At 47.3% G+C, this 23,171-nt stretch overlaps 1 protein-coding gene across 1 annotated transcript in view; it reads left to right on the top strand.

The window, feature by feature from the left end:
• The window catches only part of ICE1 (interactor of little elongation complex ELL subunit 1), a 478,826-nt gene that overhangs the window by 281,032 nt on the left and 174,623 nt on the right, over positions 1–23,171 (top strand). Inside the window, exons 14-15 of the mRNA XM_082258761.1 lie at positions 6,141–10,211; positions 22,771–22,939. Of these exons, the coding sequence (XP_082114887.1) occupies positions 6,141–10,211; positions 22,771–22,939 (4,240 nt within the window). The remainder of the gene's footprint in view (positions 1–6,140; positions 10,212–22,770; positions 22,940–23,171) is intronic.

The following is a 23,171-nucleotide window of genomic DNA, read 5'->3' as shown; positions in this document are numbered from 1 at the left end:
CTGCTACTGCTGCTGCGAGCGTGCCCTTCTCAGGGTCCCGCTCATCCTTAGACCCCCCCGGGGTCTGAGGGGGAGGCTGAGGTGGAGGGTGTTGATACATCCTCCCCAGGGTCACCCGAAGAACGGGCGACCATGGATGAGTTGATTGTTTCTGTTAAGGAAACCTTACATTTAGAGGATGAGCCCTGTCCTCCGGGCGTTGTGTCCTCATTTGGGATGCACAGGACCCGCAAATCTGCGCAGGTTTTTCCCTGCCCAGCGGAATTCCATTACACTGTTAATGAAATTTGGCGCACGTTAAAACGTCCATTCCTGGTACCTAGTCGGTTCAAATTGCTTTATCCTTTTGCGCCGGCTACGGAATCACGATGGTGTGTGCCTCCACAGGTAGATCACACTGTGGCCGTGCTGAACAAGGCTACCTTGGTTCCTACTGAGGATACCCCGGTTTTCCGGGATCCCACGGAGCGGCGGTTGGAGTCTCTAGCCCGCCATTCCTATACGGTGGCGGGTTCGTTGCTCAAACTCTTTTTCGCGTCCGTTATGGTGGCTCAGGCGGTGGCTGATTGGATTAGGGTGCTTAGAAGCAACCTAGTGTCCGATGACGTGCCGCCTGCACGACTGGAAATGGTGGACCAGATCCATCAAGGAGTCATTTATCTGTGTGATGCAGCCCTAAATGAGGCCCCCTTGGTGGCTCGCCTCTCGAGTGTCTTGGTACTTAACCGGCGACTGATATGGCCGACCAGTCCTCGCGGAAAACTGTTGCTGATTTTCCCTATGCTGGCTCTTGCCTTTTTGGCGAGGCGTTGGATACCCTGGTGAAAGGCGTCACGGGGGGTAAGAGCACTATGCTACCCCAGAACCCGAAGAACAAGTCTTTCCGTGGCAAGCGGGGTTCTGCGCCTAGGTCAAGTCAGGGGTCCTTTCGTGCCTTTCGGAACCAATCCAAGGGCAAGCCCTTCAAGGCCCAGGGCAACCAGAAGAAACCCTGGGCGGGTAAGCAGAAGACCGGCAATGCCGGTTCGGCGGGACACTCCGCCTCTGCCTGAAGGGGCGCCCTCACCCATTTCTGGGGTGGGGGGACGTTTGCACAGTTTCCTCCAACCTTGGCTGCTCCGGATCTCAGACAGGTGGGTCCAGGAAATCGTTCGATCAGGTTACAAGATCGAATTCCTTTCCAGGCCGGCGGACAGATTCTTTCCCTCCAATCTACATCTGCTTCCTGGGCGTCTGCAGGACTTGCATCAAGCGGTGCAGGACATGCTTGCTCAGGGAGTGATTGTCCCGGTGCCTCATCGGGACAGGTTTCGGGGGTTTTATTCGAATCTGTTCACTGTGCCCAGGAAGGAGGGCAAAGTGCGTCCTATTCTGGACTTGAAAGCGCTGAACCGCTCCGTGCATGTTCGGAAGTTTCGAATGGAGTCTCTCCGTTCGGTTGTGGCCTCCTTGAGTCCAGGAGAATTCCTGGCTTCGATAGATCTGAAGGATGCGTACCTGCACATCCCCATTTTCGAGGGTCATCAGCGGTACCTTCGGTTCGCTATCGCAGAGGACCACTACCAGTTTGTGGAGTTACCGTTCGGTCTCGCTTCGGCACCCAGGGTGTTTACCAAGGTGTTGGCACCGGTTCTGGGCCTGCTGCGGGCCCAGGGCATTGCGGTCCTGGGGTACCTGGACGATCTGCTTCTGAGATCGCGTGCCAGTCAGGACCTTGTGCGCGATCTGTCCATCACGGTACAGACGCTCCAGGAGTTCGGGTGGACCATCAACGTTCAAAAATCCGCGTTGTCTCCGTCGCTTCGCCTTCCCTATCTGGGAATGGTTCTGGACTCTGCTCAGGCAAAGGTATTCTTGCCGGAGGACAAGCTCTGAACTTTGCGGGACGAAATACGGTCCCTCAGGCACAATCCGTCCTCGTCACTCAGGGCCTGCATGCGGGGCCTGGGGTTGATGGTGTCGGCCTTCGAGGCGATCCCCTTTGCCCAGTTCCACACACAGGCTCTCCAGAAGGAGATCCTGGCCAGGTGGGACAGACTTCCTCAGTCCTTGGATCTGGAGGTCTCCTTGAGTCGCCGGACCAGATTGGCTCTTCTGTGGTGGATCCATTCCCCGTTGGTGGCGGAAGGCAAGTCCTTCCGCCCGTTGGTGTGGACAGTGGTTACCACGGATGCCAGCCTGTCGGGCTGGGGTGGAGTCCTGGGCACCCTGTCTGCCCAGGGCACTTGGTCGGAGGAGGAATCCTCCCTCCCGATAAATGTGCTGGAACTACGAGCGATAAAACTGTCTCTTCCAGTGGTCGGACCGTCTCCAGGGCCTGCCTGTTTGCGTACAGACGGACAATGCTACCGCGGTGGCTTACATCAACCACCAGGGGGGCACCAGGAGTGCTCGAGCAGCCCGGGAGGTGACCGACATCCTGTCTTGGGCCGAGATTCATGTCCCAGCGATTTCAGCAGTTCACATTCCGGGTGTGGAGAATTGGCAGGCAGACTATATGAGCCGCCAGACCCTGGACCAGGGGGAATGGTCCCTACACCCGGAGGTCTTTCAGATGCTGTGTGCAAAGTGGGGATCCCCAGACGTGGATCTGTTCGCATCCCGGCTAAACCAAAAGGTGGAAAGGTTCGTGGCAAGAACGCGCGACCCGTTGGCGGACGCCTCGGATGCGTTGGCGGCCCCTTGGCATCAGTATCGTCTGATGTACGCCTTTCCTCCGATTCAGTTACTATCCCGGTTCCTTAGCAGATTGGTCTCGGAACCGCACATGGTGATTCTGGTGGCGTCGGACTGGCCTCGCCGGTCTTGGTACGCCGACGTTGTTCACCTGGCAGTGGCGCCTCCGTGGCGTCTGCCTCTGCGAGAAGATCTCCTGTCTCAGGGTCCGATCTTCCATCCTGCTTTACAGTCGCTGGCTTTAACGGCCTGGCTGTTGAGACCCAGGTCTTGAAGGACAAGGGTCTATCCTCTGAGGTTATCCCTACCCTGATCAAGGCTAGGAAATCTTCCTCTGGTAAGATATATTACCGTACCTGGAAAGCCTACTTCGCCTGGTGTGAGTCCAGGGGGTTTTCCCCTCGTTCTTACTTGGTGTCGAGAATCTTGGCTTTCCTCCAGTCTGGGGTGGATCAGCGCCTGGCGCTGGCCACTATAAAGGGCCAGGTATCAGCAATGGCGGTCCTTTTCCAACGCCCTGTGGCGTCTCATTCCTTGGAGCGCACATTCATTCAAGGTGTGCGACATTTGGCTCCTCCTAGGAAGGAGCCTTTACCTCCATGGGACTTGAACTTGGTCCTGTCCGCATTGCAACGTGCTCCTTTTGAGAATATCAGGGAGATATCGTTGCCCCTGCTGTCGAAAAAGGTTGCTTTTCTTGTGGCGATCACTTCGGCTCGCAGAGTGTCGGAGCTGGTGGCGTTGGCTTGCCGCTCCCCTTACTTGATAATTCACAAGGATAAGGTGGTGTTGAGAACACCCCCGTCCTTTCTTCCCAAGGTGATCACTGAGTTTCACCTTAATGAGGAAATTGTCCTGCCTTCGCTTTGTACAAATCCTACGCATCCAAAGGAGATTGTTTGGCATTCCTTGGATGTTGTCAGGGCGATCAGGGTTTACCTGAAGTCTACGGAATCCTTTCGGAAGGCGGACTCTCTCTTTGTCCTTCCTGAGGGACCTCGGCAGGGCATGGCTGCATCGGCAGCAACTATTGCCAAGTGGATCAGACAGACCATTAAGCAGGCCTATGCCTTGAAGGAACGGGTTCCGCCCTTCCCTGTTAAGGCGCACTCTACCAGGTCTTTGAGTACTGGGCCTGTTGGCATCGGGCCTCGGTGGCCCAGGTGTGCAAGGCGGCGACTTGGTCGTCGGTGCACACTTTTTCCAAGTTCTACAAAGTAGACTTTCTGGCATCAGCTGATGCTTCTTTTGGCCGCAAAGTTCTCAGTGCGGCTGTGCCATGATGGACCCTTGCATTTTTTCTCTGGGTCCCTGGCTGTTGGCATTTGCTTTCCAGGGCTGTTGCTCCTGTTGAGCATTGTTTTTTTCTGTTGCCCAGTTGGTTCTTATGGTGCATGTAAGATTCCTTTCTCTGATGTGGGTACTGCGTTGCCTTTTCTACGGTTGCGTCTCCCACCCCTCATGTCTATACTGCTTTGGGACATCCCAATAGTGATGACTTAGAGGAGGCGGAGACTGTCGGAGGACGTAAGAGAAAACTGAATTTTTGTAAAATCTTACCTGTAAAATTCCTTTCTCTGAGTCCTCCGACAGTCGCCGCCCCCGCCCCTCTTTTGGGGTTCTTATTACCTACTGCTATGCTACCAAACCGAGTTGGAAGTGGTGATGCAGGGGGGGTATTGACCTAATGGGACAGCCCCCGTGGGTGTGTATATGCTAATGCCTTTTGTCTTTTGACTAAGTCTATATGCCTAGCTATTCCTACGGATAGGTGGACAATACCCAATAGTGATGACTTAGAGGAGGCGGCAACTGTCGGAGGACTCAGAGAAATTAATTTTACAGGTAAGATTTTACAAAAATTCCGTTATTTCCTACAGCTTACCTGTAAAATCCTTTTCTTGGAGTATATCACAGGACACAGTGGTCCCTCCCCTTTTTTTTCTAGCATCTTCATTGCTTGCTTCAAAAACTGAGGTTCTTCCTGTATGGGAGGAGTTATATGGGAGGAACTTCCTGTCTATTGGTTGCCAATGTCCATCCACCTAAAGGTAGCGTATAACCCAGATAGTCATTATTACCTGCTCTGTCCCATGATGTACTCCAAGAAAAGGATTTTATAGGTAAGCTGTAGGAAAAATCCAATTTTTTTGTTACACATTAAAGATAAACTCCGGGCAGTTCTAAAATTATTAGAATTGTCTCTTCCATGATCTATTGCTCTAGCTTTAGTGAAATTTAACACCGTTGCCTACTGCCCTTTAAGATGTTTCTGATGAGGTTTCTGATCATGTGACCACCATGATTGGCTGTTACAGCGGTCACATGATCAGAAAGCTCCCGATTGCAAGTAGAGATCCTAAGCTTTCTGTTAGCCGCTGGCAACAGTGCCGGGAGCATGCAGTGCATGTTCTGTCAACTTAGCTTTGTTTTACATTCTGGTACGCATATATGTGGCTGCTCGACGCCAAGGCCCACCCACCGAAAGGCCACACATATGCGTACCACCAACATGAAGAGGTTAAATAGCTTGGTTCAAACATAGTATTACCTTCACTAATAGATTCAGCGTCTTGGAGTTTTGTATAAACTGCATGTAGCATCTGCTATATACCGTATATAGCACTGTGTTTCAGCAATGGGATGGGAAATTCCCGTCCTACTGCTGGAACAAAATTAATTTGGGTTGAGCTCAACTTTTACGAGGCACTTTTAATTCTATGATTGAATACAAAGCTTCCTCTGTTTGAGTCAGAGTTTTTGACATCGTCAGCCTGCCTCTCTTATCCAAGCTGAAGAATCTTTGCATTCATTCATAGATTGCAAAGCTCCCTGTGAAAGGCTAAGTGCCGTTCAGCTTGACTCTGTTTTGTTCAGGGAGTAGGACGGTAAGTTCTTATCCCAGTGCTGGTACACAGTGCCTGGCCACTGCATTTGTTAGTGAAGGGAATAGTTTGTTTTGGACCAACAGGCCAGGTTTGCAAGAAAACGGAAATACATCACATGTGATATCATGTGCTGCTCAGTGATTGCAGTATTCTAGTCTGCATCTCCCCAAGGTAATACTTACAATCTGGCCTGTTAGTGTGCCCCGAGGACCGGAGTTGAGAAACACTGGTCTAGAGGAAGAGTCCAAAATCAAGTCAATTTGGCACTTGCACAGGGCTTTTTTTCTTTGCCCTAGCAGGGATTAAAAAAAAAACAGGCATGAGCAAAAGAAAGGTGCACTTTTTAACTTTTTTGGTGTGAGGTAGCTTATGTTTTAGGTTTATTGAGAGTGCTAATTCTATTAATATGAACCCATAAAATTTTAATTTTTCTTAATTCACACTTCTGTGCTATATGTCTATAACAATTAAGTAATTTTTCAACCACACCAATGCACTGTTAAGTATTCTGCACACCTTCTAGGCAGACATGGCAAAAAGAATAATACAAGTTTTACTTATTTTCTTATTTTACAGTTTGTTTTTGGAGAATTTACAGATTCGAGTGATAATGAAGACTCTCATGAGAGAAATAAAGCAAAAGACTGTACAACACCGGAAAGGAAGCAAAATTGTGTTCAAGACCAGACCAATTGTGTCCCATGTCCAGAAGCAGGAAATGTAACTGAGAATTGTAAACAAAATGTCGAGTTTGAAGGAAATGTCAAAAATGACAGGAAATTTATAGTTGAAGATTGCCTCAAGTCTCAGTCTGAATTTTGTTCTAACTATAAGGGTGAACTCACTACAGAAATGGAAACACACAAAAAAAATATAGAAATAACTCCAATGCAGAGTGAAGTAAGCTTTGGTGTTGCCAGTAACACATTGACAACAAATGTTTTAACAGAAAAAAATCCAGCAGAAAAGGAGCACAGTTTGCATTCTGCTGTCAACAGAGCAACTAGCTTTGAAAAATCTTTAGCATGGTATACTAACCAGAACGTTGCAGTAAGAAAATTAGACAGCATTGATAATGCTGAAGTTGAATTACTAAAACACGGCTCTAGTGGTACAATTGGTGACCTGGCCACCATGCTGGAGCACTCGGTTGGTGGAGATATTTCAGGAAGATTGGTAATTGAAAACCTGCTTTGTTCTAAAGAAGCTGATTCAAGTTCTGCTAGATGTAATATGCCTGTTCTTCACAACCAATCTGTAAATGATAGTGAGGTGTTATTTTCTAAGGATTCTCCTTTGCATAACTGTAATCTTGATGAAATGTGTTCTGATGAATGCAAATCTATAAAGTCTTTACCGGTGCATAATATAACTAGTGCTGGAGAAAACCATGTTCCCAACAATATAACCAGTGCTGAAGAAAATCATGTTGACAACAATTTAAGTGTAGAAAAGCTTATGGATAATTCCAGTTTTACCATAAAAGACAGAGGTCAAGATAATTTACTCTCATCTGCTCAACCTGAAATATATTTAAATGAATTTAATCATCAGTTTAATAATGATTCTAAAGATTTTAAAGACTCCAAACAGTCAATAAGTTGTTTTGAAGATGTTTATACTGGAAAGTCTAGTAATGGCACTTCAATGGATAGTGAAATGTGTTTTGCTGCTGAAACAGTGCAACCTGAACGTAAAGAAAAATCAGGGCATTCAAGCAGTACACCTGTTGTACAATTTGAAGATGACAAGTTGATAAACCAGTATTATACTGATAAAATTGACCCAAAACACATTCAGGAGTTACCTGTACTAAAAGCAAATATTTCACTAGAGCAAAAGTTGGCTATGAGAAAAATTTCAGAGGATGAGCATTGTTGCAAAGCAAACCCCAATGATCTTGGTTATGGCATGCAAGATTCCTTAGAGACCATGCCAGTCCCAGCACCATTTCATTTGGATTCTAGTACAGCAGACAATGAAAACCATTTGCCTGAAACTTTTGCTGACCAGGATAACACATGCCTTTCTATGGAGAAATTGGAAGATGAAAGTAAAGTAAAGGTACTTACTAGTCTACAGACTTCTGCAATCAAAGCTAAAGAATATACGCATATTGCAGATGAATCCGATAGTACAAGCGCGTGCCTTATTGTAACTGAGCAGTGTAAAATAGGTTTATTACAGACGGTTCAGCTGTGTTCCTCTGATTCAAATTTGATTACAGTGGTCTCTTCAAAAGAGCAAAAAGCAGCTGTGGCAGATATACAGCCAGTTATAGCAACCCAACTAGATATTTCTCACACTCAAGCAGTTGCTGGCAAATTATGTTCTGCAAGGGACAATCAATCTCACTCCACTTTTTTTCTGCATGACACCCTTTCTTCAAATTTTGATACTACTAGTGCTGATGGATACCTAAAAAGGCTGGAAGGAAAACCGGTTTTGACTGCAATAGATATGCCTCAGCTGAGTGATCAACAATTTATTAAAGTGTCAGTGGACCTCGTAACTGAGAGCAGAGATCAACTTGATACTGTAAATAAAGATCTTTGTAAAGAAATAAACCCAAAAAAGGATACTTGTGCTGATATGGACTATGCTTTGGAAAAAACAAACACTGTTTATTCTTTGCAGTCAAACAATGACACCCTTCCTAAGAAGTTTAATCAGTCCAAAGGAATGCCTGTTTTCCCTCTAGAAGAACAGCAACATTTTAATTTGTGTTCAGAGTCAAGTAAGGTAACACATAAAATTACTGAAGAAATAGGGGCAAATCAAGAAGCATGTAGTGTATCCTTGGATAGTAGCGAAGAAGAAAATGTTCTGATACGTAAAGTCAGCAATGCAAAAGCTGTCTCCAACTGCCCTGCAAATTTAAAGAAATTTAGTAAGAGTGCTTCAGAAAGTTTTGAGGAAGAAGTCTGTAATGTACATTTGGAATCAAATAATTCTCCATGTAAGCCTATAATTACTCAGATGGCTAACATGGAATGTGCAGGTGATTTGTCTGCATGTGTTACTTTTGAAAATGACTCTCTTTCTTCAAAAACAGAAAATTGCATCTTAATGGAGCACATATCTTTAGGTACAGGTGATTTAATTATAGATGCAGAAAATGACAAAAGCAATAGTAAAAATAATTGGGGTCAATATTCTTGTGAAAAAGAAAAGGAAACAACTATTTTAGAGGAATGTGAAAAATATAAGGAAAAGCTGGTATCTGAAAATATTCAATATGACAATAACAACACTGAGCAAAACTACTTTAATACTATAGAGAATGAGAGTAAAAAAACACTTCCAGGTAAAAATTTCATATGGAATTTTGAAAGACCTGAAGATTCAGTCGACCCTAGAGTTATTTCTGGAAAGCCTAAACCGAGAGGAAATCTAAAAATGCTCCATGGTGGTTCAAAAAACTTAATTCATAGGACTGCTTCTAACATAGAGGAAAGGACAAAACGCAACAGGCCCCACATGGTAAAATATTCTAAGATTGTTTGTCAAGCTATAACTAAAGAGAGTCACCAACTAAAGCTTTCTGGAGGTGAACAAAGTTTACAGCATATACATGCGGGAGAAACTGTGCTTGCAAATGCTGATACATCAACAAACCCAGATCACTCACCAGAAACTATTATTAAAGTAAGATCAGAAATGGGTCCCCCACTTCCTCCTTTGCTAGGTCCTCTTTTGGCAACTCCTCCGAAAAGTATACACCCTCTGTCACCCATTTTATCATCCTCAAGTTGTTCATCTTTACCATCTCCTCTTAATGACTTGATTTCTCCTTTGCCGTGCACTCCATTTCTACAACAACTGTCACCTTTGTCTGATGGGCGCAGGCAAAAATCTCCAGTGCTTACCACCCCGTCACCTGTTGAGAAATCAAACAGAAGAATTTTGTCTTCTCCTTTGCAATTTTGTGCTGCCACACCAAAGCATGCTCTCCCTGTACCAGGAAGATTTCCTCTTTCTGCTTCTGGTAGCTCTTCAAACAGTGTTCAAGAGAATTCTGTAAAAATTCTAGATACAATGTACCCAGAATTATCTGCACGAGCAAGAACATTAAACATCCTAAAAGGTAATGTTCAACTAAGCCGAAGTTTGCCTAGAGATGGTAAAAATGTGTCTGTCAGCCAAATAACTGGGTTTAAATCTATAACATCCACTTCTACAGTATTTATAAAAACTGGGGGCAGTTCAAATGTTGACAGTAATAAAGACAAATTGAGAACTTCTGATAATCAACAGCAATCCAGGAGCATTGATTCCCCAGGTAAACCAACTACTGATGCCTTCCTAATGCCTAGAAGTGCCAAAAGGCTTCGCCTAGACACAGAATCTCCAGTTACAGAAAGTATAAAAAAATGTTCCACAACAGCTACAAAAAATGATACAGAAGTGCAGAAATGTCAAGAGTCTTGCCACAACATTGGTTATTGTGAGCTGCTTCCAGATGTTGTGAAAGACAGCAGTATTGATGAAGATATTATAACAAAGACTCTTAAAAAAATTGAGGACTTGTGTTTTGATCTTCTACCAGTAATTAGAAGCCATATCCACGTGGGAACAATTCCCAAAATTCCTGTAATGAGGAATGAGGAAAAAGAAGCAATTTATGAATTCAGCACCTCTAAAAACGTAAGTCTTATTGCTTCTGATATCAGGTCTAGTTTATCAGGTCTACACTTGTTTTAAAGGCTAAGTTCACCCTTTGGAAAATATTACATGTTCCACCCCTATTTTAAATACACCTATTTCAGCACCTGTTGCCAGTTCAACTGATTCCTCCGTCAGTGTGAAAGTCCTTCATTCACAGTTTCCTGTGAAATACTGAACTACAAGTACCATCATCCACTGCGGTTGATTGCTTGTAGTTCTGTATGAACTGCAAGGGTGTCGATGAGCACTCTCATAGTTCATTCACAAGTCTGAGCACAACTTTCAAACAGACAGCCCGAATGGCGGTATAGACAGAAGGCTGCAGGGCTTGTCTGCCTGACATTACACAACTAATCCACTGCAGGAAAAAAATGCAAAATTTGAGTTTTGCAAAAATATGTGCATTTATTTTTTCTGGAAAGATGAACTTATCCTTTAAGCAAAAGAATATCTACATGTATATGTGAAAGCATCAAAGTAAATTAGTGTGTAAATAATAAACGAGTTATCTTAATGGTACAGTCCAATTCACAGGCAAATTATTCATAGACTATGAGGTATACAGTAGGCTTGTATATTCAGGTTATTGGACACTGGCAAGCTTTTGTGAACACATCCACTGGGTGCCTCCCCTATAACCCTCCACTACGCCATGAATCCTCAGTTGTGTGCTAGTGTCCAGATGGCCCTATTTTTGAACAGGGAGCTTTTAGAAGTATGGTTGCTAGTGTGGAAAAGCTCACGGCTGCCATCCGCAAAAACTTGGCGTTGTGCAGCTTGATTCTCCATCTCGCAATGCCCCTTTCTGGTTCATGAACATTCAATATGTGATGATTGGAACTCTCCAGAAAGAATTTTCATGCCTCCTAAAACCTTTTCCAAACTCTATCAAGTGGAAAAAGAGTTCACTATAGAGTGGTCTTTTCCTGTAGTTGATCATGTCATCTCAGTCTGAAACCAAGTTTTCCTGCAATTTCAGTATGTAACATTGCAGCTAACTGTACTGGGGCAATGAACAACTAATATGGTTTTGTTTTCCAGGGTTGTGCTTTCACAAAGCAATTACCTGTACCTCGAGCCACGCCAGAGAAGCAGCAGGAGTTTAGGGAACTTAACAAGTAGCTGAGGAATTGGTGCAGGAAGCAGGGTTTTGGGTTCTTGAAGAACTGTGCTGACTTCTCAGTTGATTACCATCTCTATAGAAGGGACGGGCCTCACTCGAATGGGTTCAGCTCTGTTGGGGAGAGGATGGATAAAAAGTTAGAGAACCTTTCAAACTAGGCAATGGGAGGGAGGTATCAGAGGCAGCTATTCCAACCAGTGAACAAAGGGCAGAAGGTTCTACTGTGGTCCTAAAACCAACAGGTATGGGCAGACAGAACCTCACTGCAGCCTCAAGACAAACAGGGATAAAATAATATGGGAAAACTATGCAGGTATAACTCCTCACACTCTGCTATCATTAATCAGTTTGTTCTGCCTAGAGTTAGAAATAGGACCTTGCCCTGCTGAAACTTCGGTCTTAGCTGTGACATGGAAAGTTTGTGATTTTTTTATTTTTTCACTAGTTAGTTCCTGAGGACCAAAGTCCAGAGGAACTACAAGCAACAGCTGGCTGTGGTTTTCACACTGGATAATCTAGATCCTTAAGGTCTCCCAGCCTGGCCATCGAGCAGGTTATAGTCCAGAACTTGGCTTCGCCACGACAGTGCCCCGATGGATGGGGACGAGTCTGCGAGTGGACAGTCTCGCTGGGATGCACAAGACCTGGAACCCACTGAGTCGCAGCTTCCCCTTGGTTGACAGTACCCCCATCCAGGGTTGGAGGAGATTTGTCTTGAAGTGGCGCCCACCTGGTACCGTGGTATGTTGCCCCCCCAAAACATAAATGTTGCCCCCCAAAACCCCTGGTGGTCTCTGGTTGGTTGTTGACCCCTCTCTTGAATAGTCAGACTTTAGGGGCTCCCTCGGTTCCCTGGGACCCCGAAGGACTAGTCTGGTACTCCCCTCAGCATTCCCCCCACCCCTAGCAGGTTTTTACCTTGGGGGGCAGGAATAAAGCTGCTATTATCTCACTTATTTGGGGGGGTGGATGGACTTGTGTGGGTCCCTGGTCAGGGACCTTTTGTTCTGGGACTCCTTTTGGGGATCCTAGGGACCGCATGGCATGCTGTGGGGGCCGCCATTTTGCTGTGGTTCATGATCTCTATGTTCCCATTAAGATTGCATGGGCAGCCATTTTATGATTCCCCATTGAGAATGAATGAGCGGCCATGTTTTTGAGGTCCATGGGCTGGACAGGTTTGCGGCATGGCTTTCTATAGATAGAGGCAGAGTTTTCTCTTTCTGTTCAGTCAGTATCATACACTGATCGTGGGCAGCCTCTTGTGGTCTGGTAACATTCTTCCTGGACTTTCCTGATGCTTTTCCTCATCTGCTCTATTATATAATTATCAGGGATTAAGAGCCCACAGTGTTAGTGGTGGATCATAAAGAGACAGTACCCTAAAAAATGTTATTACATAACTTGAAGTCCCAGGATAAAATTTTACCCGCAGATCCCCTGGGAGTGATTGCGGGACCTTCCAGTTCCCAGTCTCAGCCAGAGATTGCAGTCTTTTTTCAAAATTTGATGTCCAAGGTAGATTTGGTCATTTCTGGTCCTGCCAGCCGCAAACGCCCTCCGTCCTCCCTTAAATCAGCAGGGTCTTCGGACTGTGAGATGGATATGGTCGCCGTGGACGCAGACCACCTTGAGGGGTCGGTGTTGTCGCATCCTGACAGTGAAGAGGACCCGTCCTCATCAACCGCAGCGCGGGAACGTAGATTGGTGGAAGCTCTGATAGTTTCTGTGCGGGAAACTCTAAAATTGGCTGATGAACCTACAGCATCAGGTGCGCAGGTGTCTTTTGGCTCCCGCAAATCCCAAGTCGGGGAAAGTGTTTCCTTGCCCAGAATTTTTTCAATCCAATAATCAATGGAGACGCATTAAGCACATGTTGGTTGTGCCTAAGCGCTTTGCACGCAGTTACCAAAAGGTGCACCGTTCCACCAAAAGTAGATTCTCTGGTGGCCAGGTTAAATAAGGCGACTCTGGTACCAGTGGAAGAATCGCCAATTTCTCTATCATTCATTGACGGACGCAGTGCTCTCTGATTCATATCAGTAGGGTAATACTGTCCCCTACAGGAGTAGGACACTAGGCAGAAAAAAGTTCTGGCTACGCCTATGGGCAGTCCCGGAGGGTACACCCTCTCTCTTTCTGCATAGGATGCCAGTTTTAATCTGCCTAGTCAGGAGTAAGGACCTAGTTCCTTGCTAGGGTCTTTGGTCCTGGCATAGAAGTAATTTTTTTATGTCAATTTTTTTTTTTTTTTTAGCAAGTCATTTTTGCTCCGGATGTTTTTTCCTGTGAGATCTTCTAGCAATTATGCCAGGCTGGGCGACAGACTGGACCCCCATATCCAGGGGTCACCCCAGTCTGGCCAATGAGCGCCTCCAGGCCTTAGCTCTGCGCAGGGTTGGCCGCAACATAGTCCTGCTGGACAGGGACTGCCCCCCTACCCCGGTGACGTGGGGTCCTGTCCTGAGATGGCGCCCCCCTGTATTCCCATTATGGTGAGTAAACGTCCCCCCCCCCTTTCCCTGGCGGATTTTGGGCTGGACGCGGGCCCTCTCTCTGGGATGGTCGGACCCTCACACTTCAGGGTTCCCTCTGTCCTGTTGTAACCCCCCCCCCCCATGTGGGGGACTGTTTGGGCCTACCTGTGGCTGGGTCCTAGTGTGCAGGCTACATGGGGGGCCAGGGGAGTGTGCCGTCTGCGGCGCTTGACCAATCCTGCACGGGGGGGGTCCTTGGTGGGGTTTTCTGCTGTGGATGGTGTGGATGGGCGTTTGGGGGGTTCCCCTGTGGGTCTCGATTACCGCAATTCCCGCGAGGGGCTGCCATTATGTTGTAACTTCTGTCTGCTTCTATGGTGGCGGCCATCTTGGTACATGCGCTTTCAGACATTTTTTGCTGTGGAGGCCGATGGGGGTGCCTGGAGGACAGTGAGTCATGAGGGTGGTCTCTCCCTCTCTTTGGGGGTCTTTTAGCGTGCGCCTGACCACCGGGGGGCGCTGTAGCGCTGTGGGGCCACTTAAAAAAATAAAATTTAATTTTTGGAATTTTTTTGTTGAAGTTGCTGACGGGTTCCTCAGGTTCAGTATGGACCCTGCAGGCCATTTGTTCCCATCTGACCCCCTCACGGAGGCTGCAGGGCCTTCCGAATCTCCACTGTCTGTCGATGCCTTTTCGGCAGTTCGGGAAGCATTTGGGCTCGGGTGAAGGTGGTAGGTGCGCTGAGATGTTTCTCTGCTTACCCCTGCCTCATCTGATGTCTCAGGGTCTGAATCTGGCTCAGCCGCCGCAGACGTGGGGCCTCCCTGCCGGGTCTGTTACCTTGCACCCTGTCTCCTCGGATGATGAGGAGGACATTTCTACCTCCCCTGCCGCGACAGGCGCTGGTGGATGCAATTTGGGGGTCGCAGCGGTGGCTGCGCCTAGGGCGCAGATGACATCTGGCACTCACATGCCATCTGGAGCTGCTCTTTTTGCTGACTGCTCATGTAGGAGGGGACCGTCTGAGACGTTCCCCTGGGGTGTCTAAGCGGCCGTTAGAATGCTTCTCCTCTAATCGCATTGTATGCCCCCGAGTCCTCATGCAATCCCTCCGACTAAACAGCTTTTTTTCTAAGCTGAGATCCCCATTGAGATATTTAAAAATTGCTATCATGTCCCCCCTCAGGCGTCTCTCCTCCAGGGAGAATAAATCAAGCGATTGCAGACACTCTTCATAATCAAGGTCCTCCAATCCCCTAATTAGTTTAGTTGCCCTTCTCTGGACTCTCTCCAGCTCCAACACATCCCTCCTGAGGACTGGCGACGTAACTATGTAACTGCTCTGTTGTGGTGGATTTAGTCTACAGCTCTGTGCCAGGGCAAGTCCTTCCTTCCGTTGTTTTGGAGCTCAGAGCAATAACGGTATGTCTGCGTCATTGGACGACTCGTCTGCAATATTGTGCAGTTCAGATTTAAGCAGACAACGCCATGGCTGTGGCATACATCAATCACCAGGGGGGCACCGGGCAGCCAAGGAGGTGGCCGAGATTCTGGCCTGGGCGGAAAGCTTTGTTCCAGCCCTCTCTGCTGTACACATTCCAGGTGTGGAAAACTGGCAGGCGGATTACCTGAGTCGTCAAGTGTTGATCAAGGGAAGTGGTCTCTGCACCCCGAGGTGTTCATCTACTCTGTTCGGTGGGGGACTCCCGAGGTCGATCTGTTTACTTCTCACCTCAACAAGAAGGTTCAGAGGTTCGTAGCCAGGTCTCAAGATCCTCTGGCCGATGCCACAGACACACTGATGGCTCCTTGGGGTCGATATCGGCTGATTTATGTATTTCCCCATTGAAATTTCTGCCGCGGCTTCTGCGCAGGATAGAGGTGGAATGAATTCTGGTCATTCTGGTGGCTCCGCTCTGGTCTCCCCGGTCTTGATACGCCAATACTCCTTGGAGAACTCCTCTCAGGGAAGATCTGCTGTCTCAAGGCCCTTCCAGAATCTTCCATCCTGCTTTACAGTCGCTGGCTTTAATGGCATGGCTATAAAAAGCCAAGTGTTGAGGGATAGGGGTCTTTCTGATTCCTACCCTCTTGAAGGCTAGGAAGTCCACTTCCAGGAAGATTTATCATCGTACGTGGAAGTCATACCTCTCATGGTATGAATCACTGAAGGTGCATCCTCGCTTGTTTTCTATAGCTAGGATTTTGGCCTTTCTGCAGAAAGGAGTTGAACAGCGATTGGCTTTGGGCACAATCAAAGGCCAAGTCTCGGCTTTGGCTATATATTTCCAATGCCCATTAGCTACACATGCATTGATTCGTACTTTCATCCAGGGAGTGCGCCATATGGCTCGTCCGAGACCATCTCCGCTGGCTCCGTGGGATCTCAATCTGGTGTTCTCTGTTCTTCAAAAGCCTCCTTTTGAAAGAATTCGGGAGATTCTCTGCCTTTGTTGTCTCAGAAGGTTGCCTTCTTGGTGGCCATCACTTCTGCTCGCTATCTGAATTGGCGCTGTTGTCCTCTTATCTGGTGGTACACAGAAATAAAGTGGTACTTCATCCTAATCAGTTGTTTCTCCCTAAGGTGGTTTCTGATTTTCATTTGAAAGAAGACCTTGTTTTGCCTTCACTCAAACCCATGCATATGCTTTGCATTCTTTGGATGTGGTTCGGGCGCTCAAGGTTTATTTGGAGGTAACCGAATCTTTTCGGAAGTCGGATGCTCTTTTTATTCTTTCTGATGGACCTCGTAAGGAATTGGCTGTGTCTGCTGCAACTATTTCCAGATGGATCAGGCAGACGATGGTACAGGCTTATTCACTGAAGGGTCAAGTTCCTCCTTTTCCAGTGAAGGCGCATTCTACGAGAGCGCTGAGTGCCTCTTGGGCTTTTCACCAGCAGGCATCGGTATCGGTGCTGCAAGAGGTGGAAGGCAGCAACTTGGTCGTCTGTGCATACGTTTACAAAATTCTACGAAGTAGACGTGTTGGCTTCTTTTGGCCGCAAGGTTTTGCAAGCTGCAGTTTGAAAGAGAATTCTTTTTTTTAATTTCTCTTTGAGGGAGTAATTTTGTTTTGGGAGAGCTCCGGTTATTCTAGGTTGAACTCCATGTTACTTGATTGGCTACGTTTAGCCTTTGTAGGACTTACGTTCGTTTTTTGCGTTGTCTTCCCACCCAATATACTGTTTTGGGACATCCCTACTAGTAATGAAGATAGAGCTGCATCTGTCGATGAACGATAGAGAAAACTGGATTTCTCTTACGTCCTCTGACAGTCGCCGCCCACTCATACAGTCTTCACTTATGGGTATTGACCTATTATCCACAGAAGTAAGCTAGGCAGAAGATTTTGTTAGAAACATTCACAAAAGGTTTTGGATAGACACACCTATAGGGGGCTGTCCCTCTGGTCCAATACCCTCCTGCTAGCAGCATTCCCAATTCAGTTTGTCTTTTGCCTAGTTAGGCCCCCACCCGGGGTGGGAGGATTCCCGTCCCACAGCGGCACCCACGCTTTTACTGGATCGGTGAGTACCATGCTGCCCCTCTGTCTATATATGTCAGGGGTGTATGTTGGGCCTCGGTATGGGGATGGCAGTCTGTTTGGAGTCTGTGGTATCCCCCTCATGTCTGTATGTATGATTCCTGTGTGTCCCTCACGGTCCCTGCGGGGGCGCTATTGCGGTCATGCCGCGGTGTGGGGGGTTTGCAGGGGTCCCTGAGTCCCTCGGTAGTGCTTGTACAACGTTTGGGGGTACAGACATTTGTGTGGGGGCCGCAGCTGTGTAAAAAACGCGGGGCCGCCATTTTGGGTGTGGGCAGGCTGTTCGGCTTCCTGTGAGGGCAGCAGCCTTTTTCCCTGTAGTGAATTGGCGCCCTTTCGGAGGCCATCTTTAGTGTGGGCAATGTAGTTTCCCATGTGCTCGGCGGCCATTTTCCCGAAGCCTCCCCCATAGATATTATTCAGGCTGTTTTATACCTGTGTGACGCGGCCTTGGATGAGACCACTTTAGTCTCACGCTTATCTGCAGTCGCAGTGATAATCCGTTGCATTGTGTGGTTGAAAAGCTGGTTGGCTGACCAGACTTCCAGGAAGACGGTATCTGACATCCCTTATGCAGGGAATCGCCTTTTTGGGGACTCCCTGGACTAGTTGGTTAAGGGGGTCACTAGGGGTAAAAGCTCACTGCTGCCCCAGGTGTCCAAGGGTAAGTTTTTCCGCGGTAAGCGGGGCCCTTCCTTAAACCTAACCAGGGGTCCTTTCGTGCCTTTAAGGCACAAGACAAGGGCAAATCCTTCAAGGCCTCTGGTGGCCAGAAGAAGCCTTGGGCGGGCAAGTCGAAAGCCGCCCACTCCCAACGCGGCGACCCAGTCCGCCTCAACCCAATGGGGCGCCCTCACCCGTTTCAGGGGTGGGGGGACGTCTGCGCTGTTTTCCCGAACCCATGCTGGCCAAAATTCAGGACGGGTGGGTTCAGGAACTCATTTGGTCGGGGTACAAGATCGAATTTCAATCACGCCCAGCAGACAGATTCTTTCCCTCAAATCTTCATTTGACCCCAGATTGTTTCCAAGATCTCCAACGGGCGATTCAGGATATTTCGCCCAGGGGGTGATCGTCCCGGTGCCACATCGGGACATATTTCGGGGTTTTTACTCGAATCTGTTTACGGTGCCCAGAAAGGAGGGCAAGGTGCGTCCAATTCTGGACTTAAAGTTTCTGAACCGTTTTGTGCGGGTTCAAAAGTTCCACATGGAATCCCTTCGATCGGTGGTGGCCTCCCTGAGCCCGGGAGATTTCCTGGCTTCCATCGACCTCAAGGATGCGTATTTACACATCCCCATTTACGAAGGTCATCAGAGGTACCTCCGATTCGCAATAGCGGAGGAGCACTATCAGTTCGTGGCGTTGCCTTTCGGTCTCGCTTCGGCTCCAAGGGTGTTTACCAAAGTATTGGCTACTGTCCTGGACCTGTTGCGGGCACAGGGGATCGCGATCCTTGGATATCTGGACGATCTCCTGTTAAGGTCGAGCTCCAGTGCCACTCTGTTCGGGTGGACCATCAATTTTCAGAAGTCGACATTGTCTCCTTCTGTTCGCCTCCCTTACCTGGGGATGGTTCTGGACTCTGCCCAGGCAAAAGTCTTCCTGCCGGAGGACAAACTCCGGACTCTACAGTGCGAGGTCAGGTCCCTCAGGAACAACGATTCCTCCTCGCTCAGGACCTGCATGCGATCCCTGGGGTTGATGGTGCCAGCCTTCGAGGCAGTTCCACACACGATCTCTGCAAGCGGAGATTCTGGCCAGGTGGGACAGGCATCCTTAGTCCTTGGACAGGAGGATATCTTTGAGCCACCATGTCAGAGCGGATCTTCTGTGGTGGTTCCAGTCTCTGGCTTTGACGGAAGGGAAATCCTTCCGGCCGTTGTTATGGACGGTGATCACCACGAACGCCAGCCTGTCGGGCTGGGGTGGTGTTCTGGGCAGTTTGTCTGCCCAGGGCACTTGGGCGGAGGAGGAATCCTCTCTGCCGATAAATGTGCTGGAACTGAGAGTGATCAAACTATGTTTGCTACGTTGGTCAGATCGTCTTCAGGGCCGCCCTGTATGGGTGCAGACGGACAACGCAACTGTGGTGGCGTACATCAATCACCAAGGGGGCACCAGGAGTGCCTGGGCGGCCAAGGAAGTGACCAGGATTCTGTCTTGGGCCGAGACGCGGGTCTCTGCGCTTTCGGCAGTTCACATTCCGGGTGTGGAAAACTGGCAGGCCGACTATCTTGAGTCGCCAGACCCTGGACCAGGGGGAATGGGCCCTTCACCCAGAGGTGTTTCAGATGCTGTGTGCACGATGGGGATCCCCGGACGTGGATCTGTTCGCGTCTCGTCTAAACAACAAGGTGGGAAGGTTCGTGGCAAGAACATGCGACCCTCTGGCATTTGCAAACGCCTCGGATGCGTTGGTAGTGCCTTGGAATCGGTATCGCCTGATTTATGCCTTCCCCCCGATTCAGTTGTTGTTGTCCAGGTTCCTTCGCATGTTTGTCTCGGAAACGAAGTTGGTGATTCTAGTGGCCCCGGACTGGTCTTGGTACACGGACATCATGCAACTGGTCATCTAGCCTCCCTGGTGGCTCCCGTTGCGAGACGATCTGCTGTCTCAGGGGCCGATCTTCCATCCTGCTTTACAGTCGATGGCTTTAACGGCGTGGCGGTTGAGAGCCAGGTCTTGAGAGATCAAGGTCTCTCGTGGGTGGTCATTCCTACCCTGCTCAAGGCTAGGAAGGCCTCATCTGGTAAAATTTATTACCGTACCTGGAAGGCTTATTTCGCCTGGTGTGAATTGCAGGGTTTCCATCCTCGTTCCTTTTCGGTGGCGAGGGTGTTAGCCTTCCTGCAATCTGGTGTGGACCAGTGTCTTGCGCTGACCACTATTAAGGGCCAGTTGTCTTAGCTGGCAAGCTGGCAATTATTTTCCAGCGCCCTTTGGTGTCAAATTCCTTGATCCGTACCTTTTTTCAAGGGGTGCGTCATCTGGCTCCCCCTAGGAGGGAGCCCTTGCCTCCTTGGGACCTGAATTTGGTTCTGTCCGTTTTGCAACGTCCTCCATTTGAGAACATCAGGGAGATTCCTCTGCCTGCGCTGTCACGAAAGGTCGCTTTTCTGGTGGCGATCACTGTCTGGACATCCATTGAGAGAGCTGTGCCACGCGTGCGTACAGAAGTTGTGTCATAGCAGCTCACCCATTCAAATGGCTGGAGCCCAGAAACTGAGAAGGAAAACCGAGTGAAGATGGAAGCCGTGTCAGTGGTGACAGCACTCCCCTGGAGGGCTTCGTTTTAACAACTTCAATACAGGGCACTTTCACTTGCTTCCTGCTCAGGTCTATTTTTGGTTTTCAGTGCTATTGCACAACACTGTACCCATAAGACATTTTTATCAATTTTTTTAGGCAGATAGAGCTTTCTTTTGGTGGTATTTATTCACAAATGGGTTTTTTTCTTTTTTTGTTAAATAAATAAAAAAAAAAAAGACTAAACCTTTTGAAGAAAAAAAAAACCTCGGTGGCAGATATAGCTTTATTTTGATGGTATTTAATCAATAATGGGTTCTTTATTTTTTGCTAAACAAACTAAAAAAAATGTCTAGCATTTTGAAGAAAAAAAAGCCTCGGGGGGGGGGGGGGGGGGGGCGCGCACACAGCTTGGTGTAAAGGACGTCATATGACGTCCAGTCAGAATGGAAAAAGTCCCTGCCTGGACAATAGCAGATTAATGGCAGTTAAGGAAAGTCTTTCATAATCATGCATGCTATGCACATAATACATATGATGCATACTAGCACATATGCTCTTAACATGCAGGAGGATATTTTTTTGGCGGTTTACTACTGCTTTCTATGAGGCAGTAAATATTCATAGGCTTTTCATACAGGGGTTAGTTTGTCTAGAACTATATCTCAACTTTGCAGATTCATAAAGACTTGGTCGAAATCAGACCCCCCCCCCCTACTGTATTACAGAGCAATGGGGAGGGAGGGACTGCTGGAAAGATGCACTTGTTATTTCCACTCCTACCTTCATCAACCCTCCCATTGATAATAGCTGAATACGCAAAACCTCAAATTCTCAATTTTGCAAAGTCAAAGCCAAGTACTTTAGAGAAGACATTCTTCTGAACTTCACAAACGTAATCAGGTTCAGCATCTGGCAATCTGGTGCCTGTCTCCCCTTCACAAAACAAACTTGGTCTAAAGCTATCAACACTGTAGATACTTCCGGTAGCCGATTTGCTAAAGATTTGTATATATTTTCAAATCGGAGTTCAAAAGTGAGATAGGCCTAAGATTTTGTGGATGTGCAGGAGCTTTACTTGGTTTTGGTAAGATCAACATAACTGCTTGGGGCATTTCTTCATGAAAACTACTGGAGGATGCAGCTAAAGTAAACACTGAGGAAAGCTTGGTTACTAGAACATGTGTAAAATGTTGATATTCTGCTGAAAATTCATTGACGCCAGGGGATTTACAGTATTTAAGGTTTGATGACTTTTCTAACTTCTTTTTTAGAAATAGGTCTGTTGACATGAGAGAAGTTATCTGAGTCCACTGTCTAAGAAGTTAACAATAAGATCAGTAGTAGGTTGTGGGGTCACAGAATCTTTATTTAAATTATATAAAGACTCGTAATATTCACAAGAGGTATATGCAACATGGAATAAAGATGGGCTTGTTAGTAGTATGGCGGGAAAAGCTGGCCAATTTAGTTTTAGTTTGGCGTTGATGCAATTGAAGGGCTAAGATTTTACCTGCTCAATTATCTTGCGAGTAATAATTCTATTTCAAACATTTGAGATATTTATCATGTTACATCAAGAGCACCTTTCTAAGGTCCTCTCGGCATGTTCTGAGTTATTCGGCTATAGACTTTAAGAGATTAAATTTATGTGAGGATTTTCACTTTGCTTAAGTGGCCAGTAGGGACAGAACACTTTGCATCCTCTGCTTTTTTTTCCCCGCATGTAGCCATCTGAGTTAATATAACTCAAAGGCCTTATGAAAACACCAGGTGAAAAATACATTAACCAAACCATCAACATTAGTTTGGAAATATCCTTTCAATTGGTTAGCTGAGAGTCTGAGCCAGCTGCTGGTGCAAGCATCTGGGTGGATCCCAACCCTAAGTTCAGGATCTATTCAGTGCCTGGACCAGCTCTATGACGTCAAAGCTAAAGCCAGCTGTCAGCTGAAAATGGGTCACAGGAGTGCATGGAGAAGTACAGTCAAAAAAGCTTTAGCCATACTTTAAAGTCTCCTTGGGAGACATTTGTTGTGAGACCCAAAAAGAGACTAGATAGCCGAGTTTAGATAGCTAGGATATTTTAATTTGCTACGTTGTAACTTTTTTTTTTTTTTTTTCTTCCCTCTGTGCATATAGAGTTTAGCAGATCATTTTCTTCAAGTTGTTTTAAAAAAAATCAGGACTGGAAAGAGATCAATAGCCCCGACATATCTTCAGGCCCTTTGTAGGGTTTATGTGGGATTGTGTCGTCAGCTCGGAGATATTGAAAGAGCCCGGATTCTCTGTTATGGCATACTTAAAGAAGGTACAGTTGTATGTTGTTGTTTTTTTGTTTGTTTTTTATTTAAAGAGTAAGACCCCGTTCACACTGGGGCGATCCGACTTGGGGGGGCGACCTCCGAGGTCGCGGTGCGAGCAGCGCGCCGCGACCTCGGAGCGGCCGGCACGGACTTCATAACATTGAAGTCTATGACGGTCGCTCCGGGTCGCCCCAAAGAAGCTCCAGACCCTCTTTCTAAGTCGGAGTGACTTGTGTC

Source organism: Pelophylax lessonae, assembly GCF_965119305.1.
Source record: "Pelophylax lessonae genome assembly, chromosome: 5".
NCBI lineage: Eukaryota > Metazoa > Chordata > Amphibia > Anura > Ranidae > Pelophylax > Pelophylax lessonae.
Note: the sequence above shows the minus strand (reverse complement) of the source record. Positions and strands in the feature narration are given on the sequence as shown.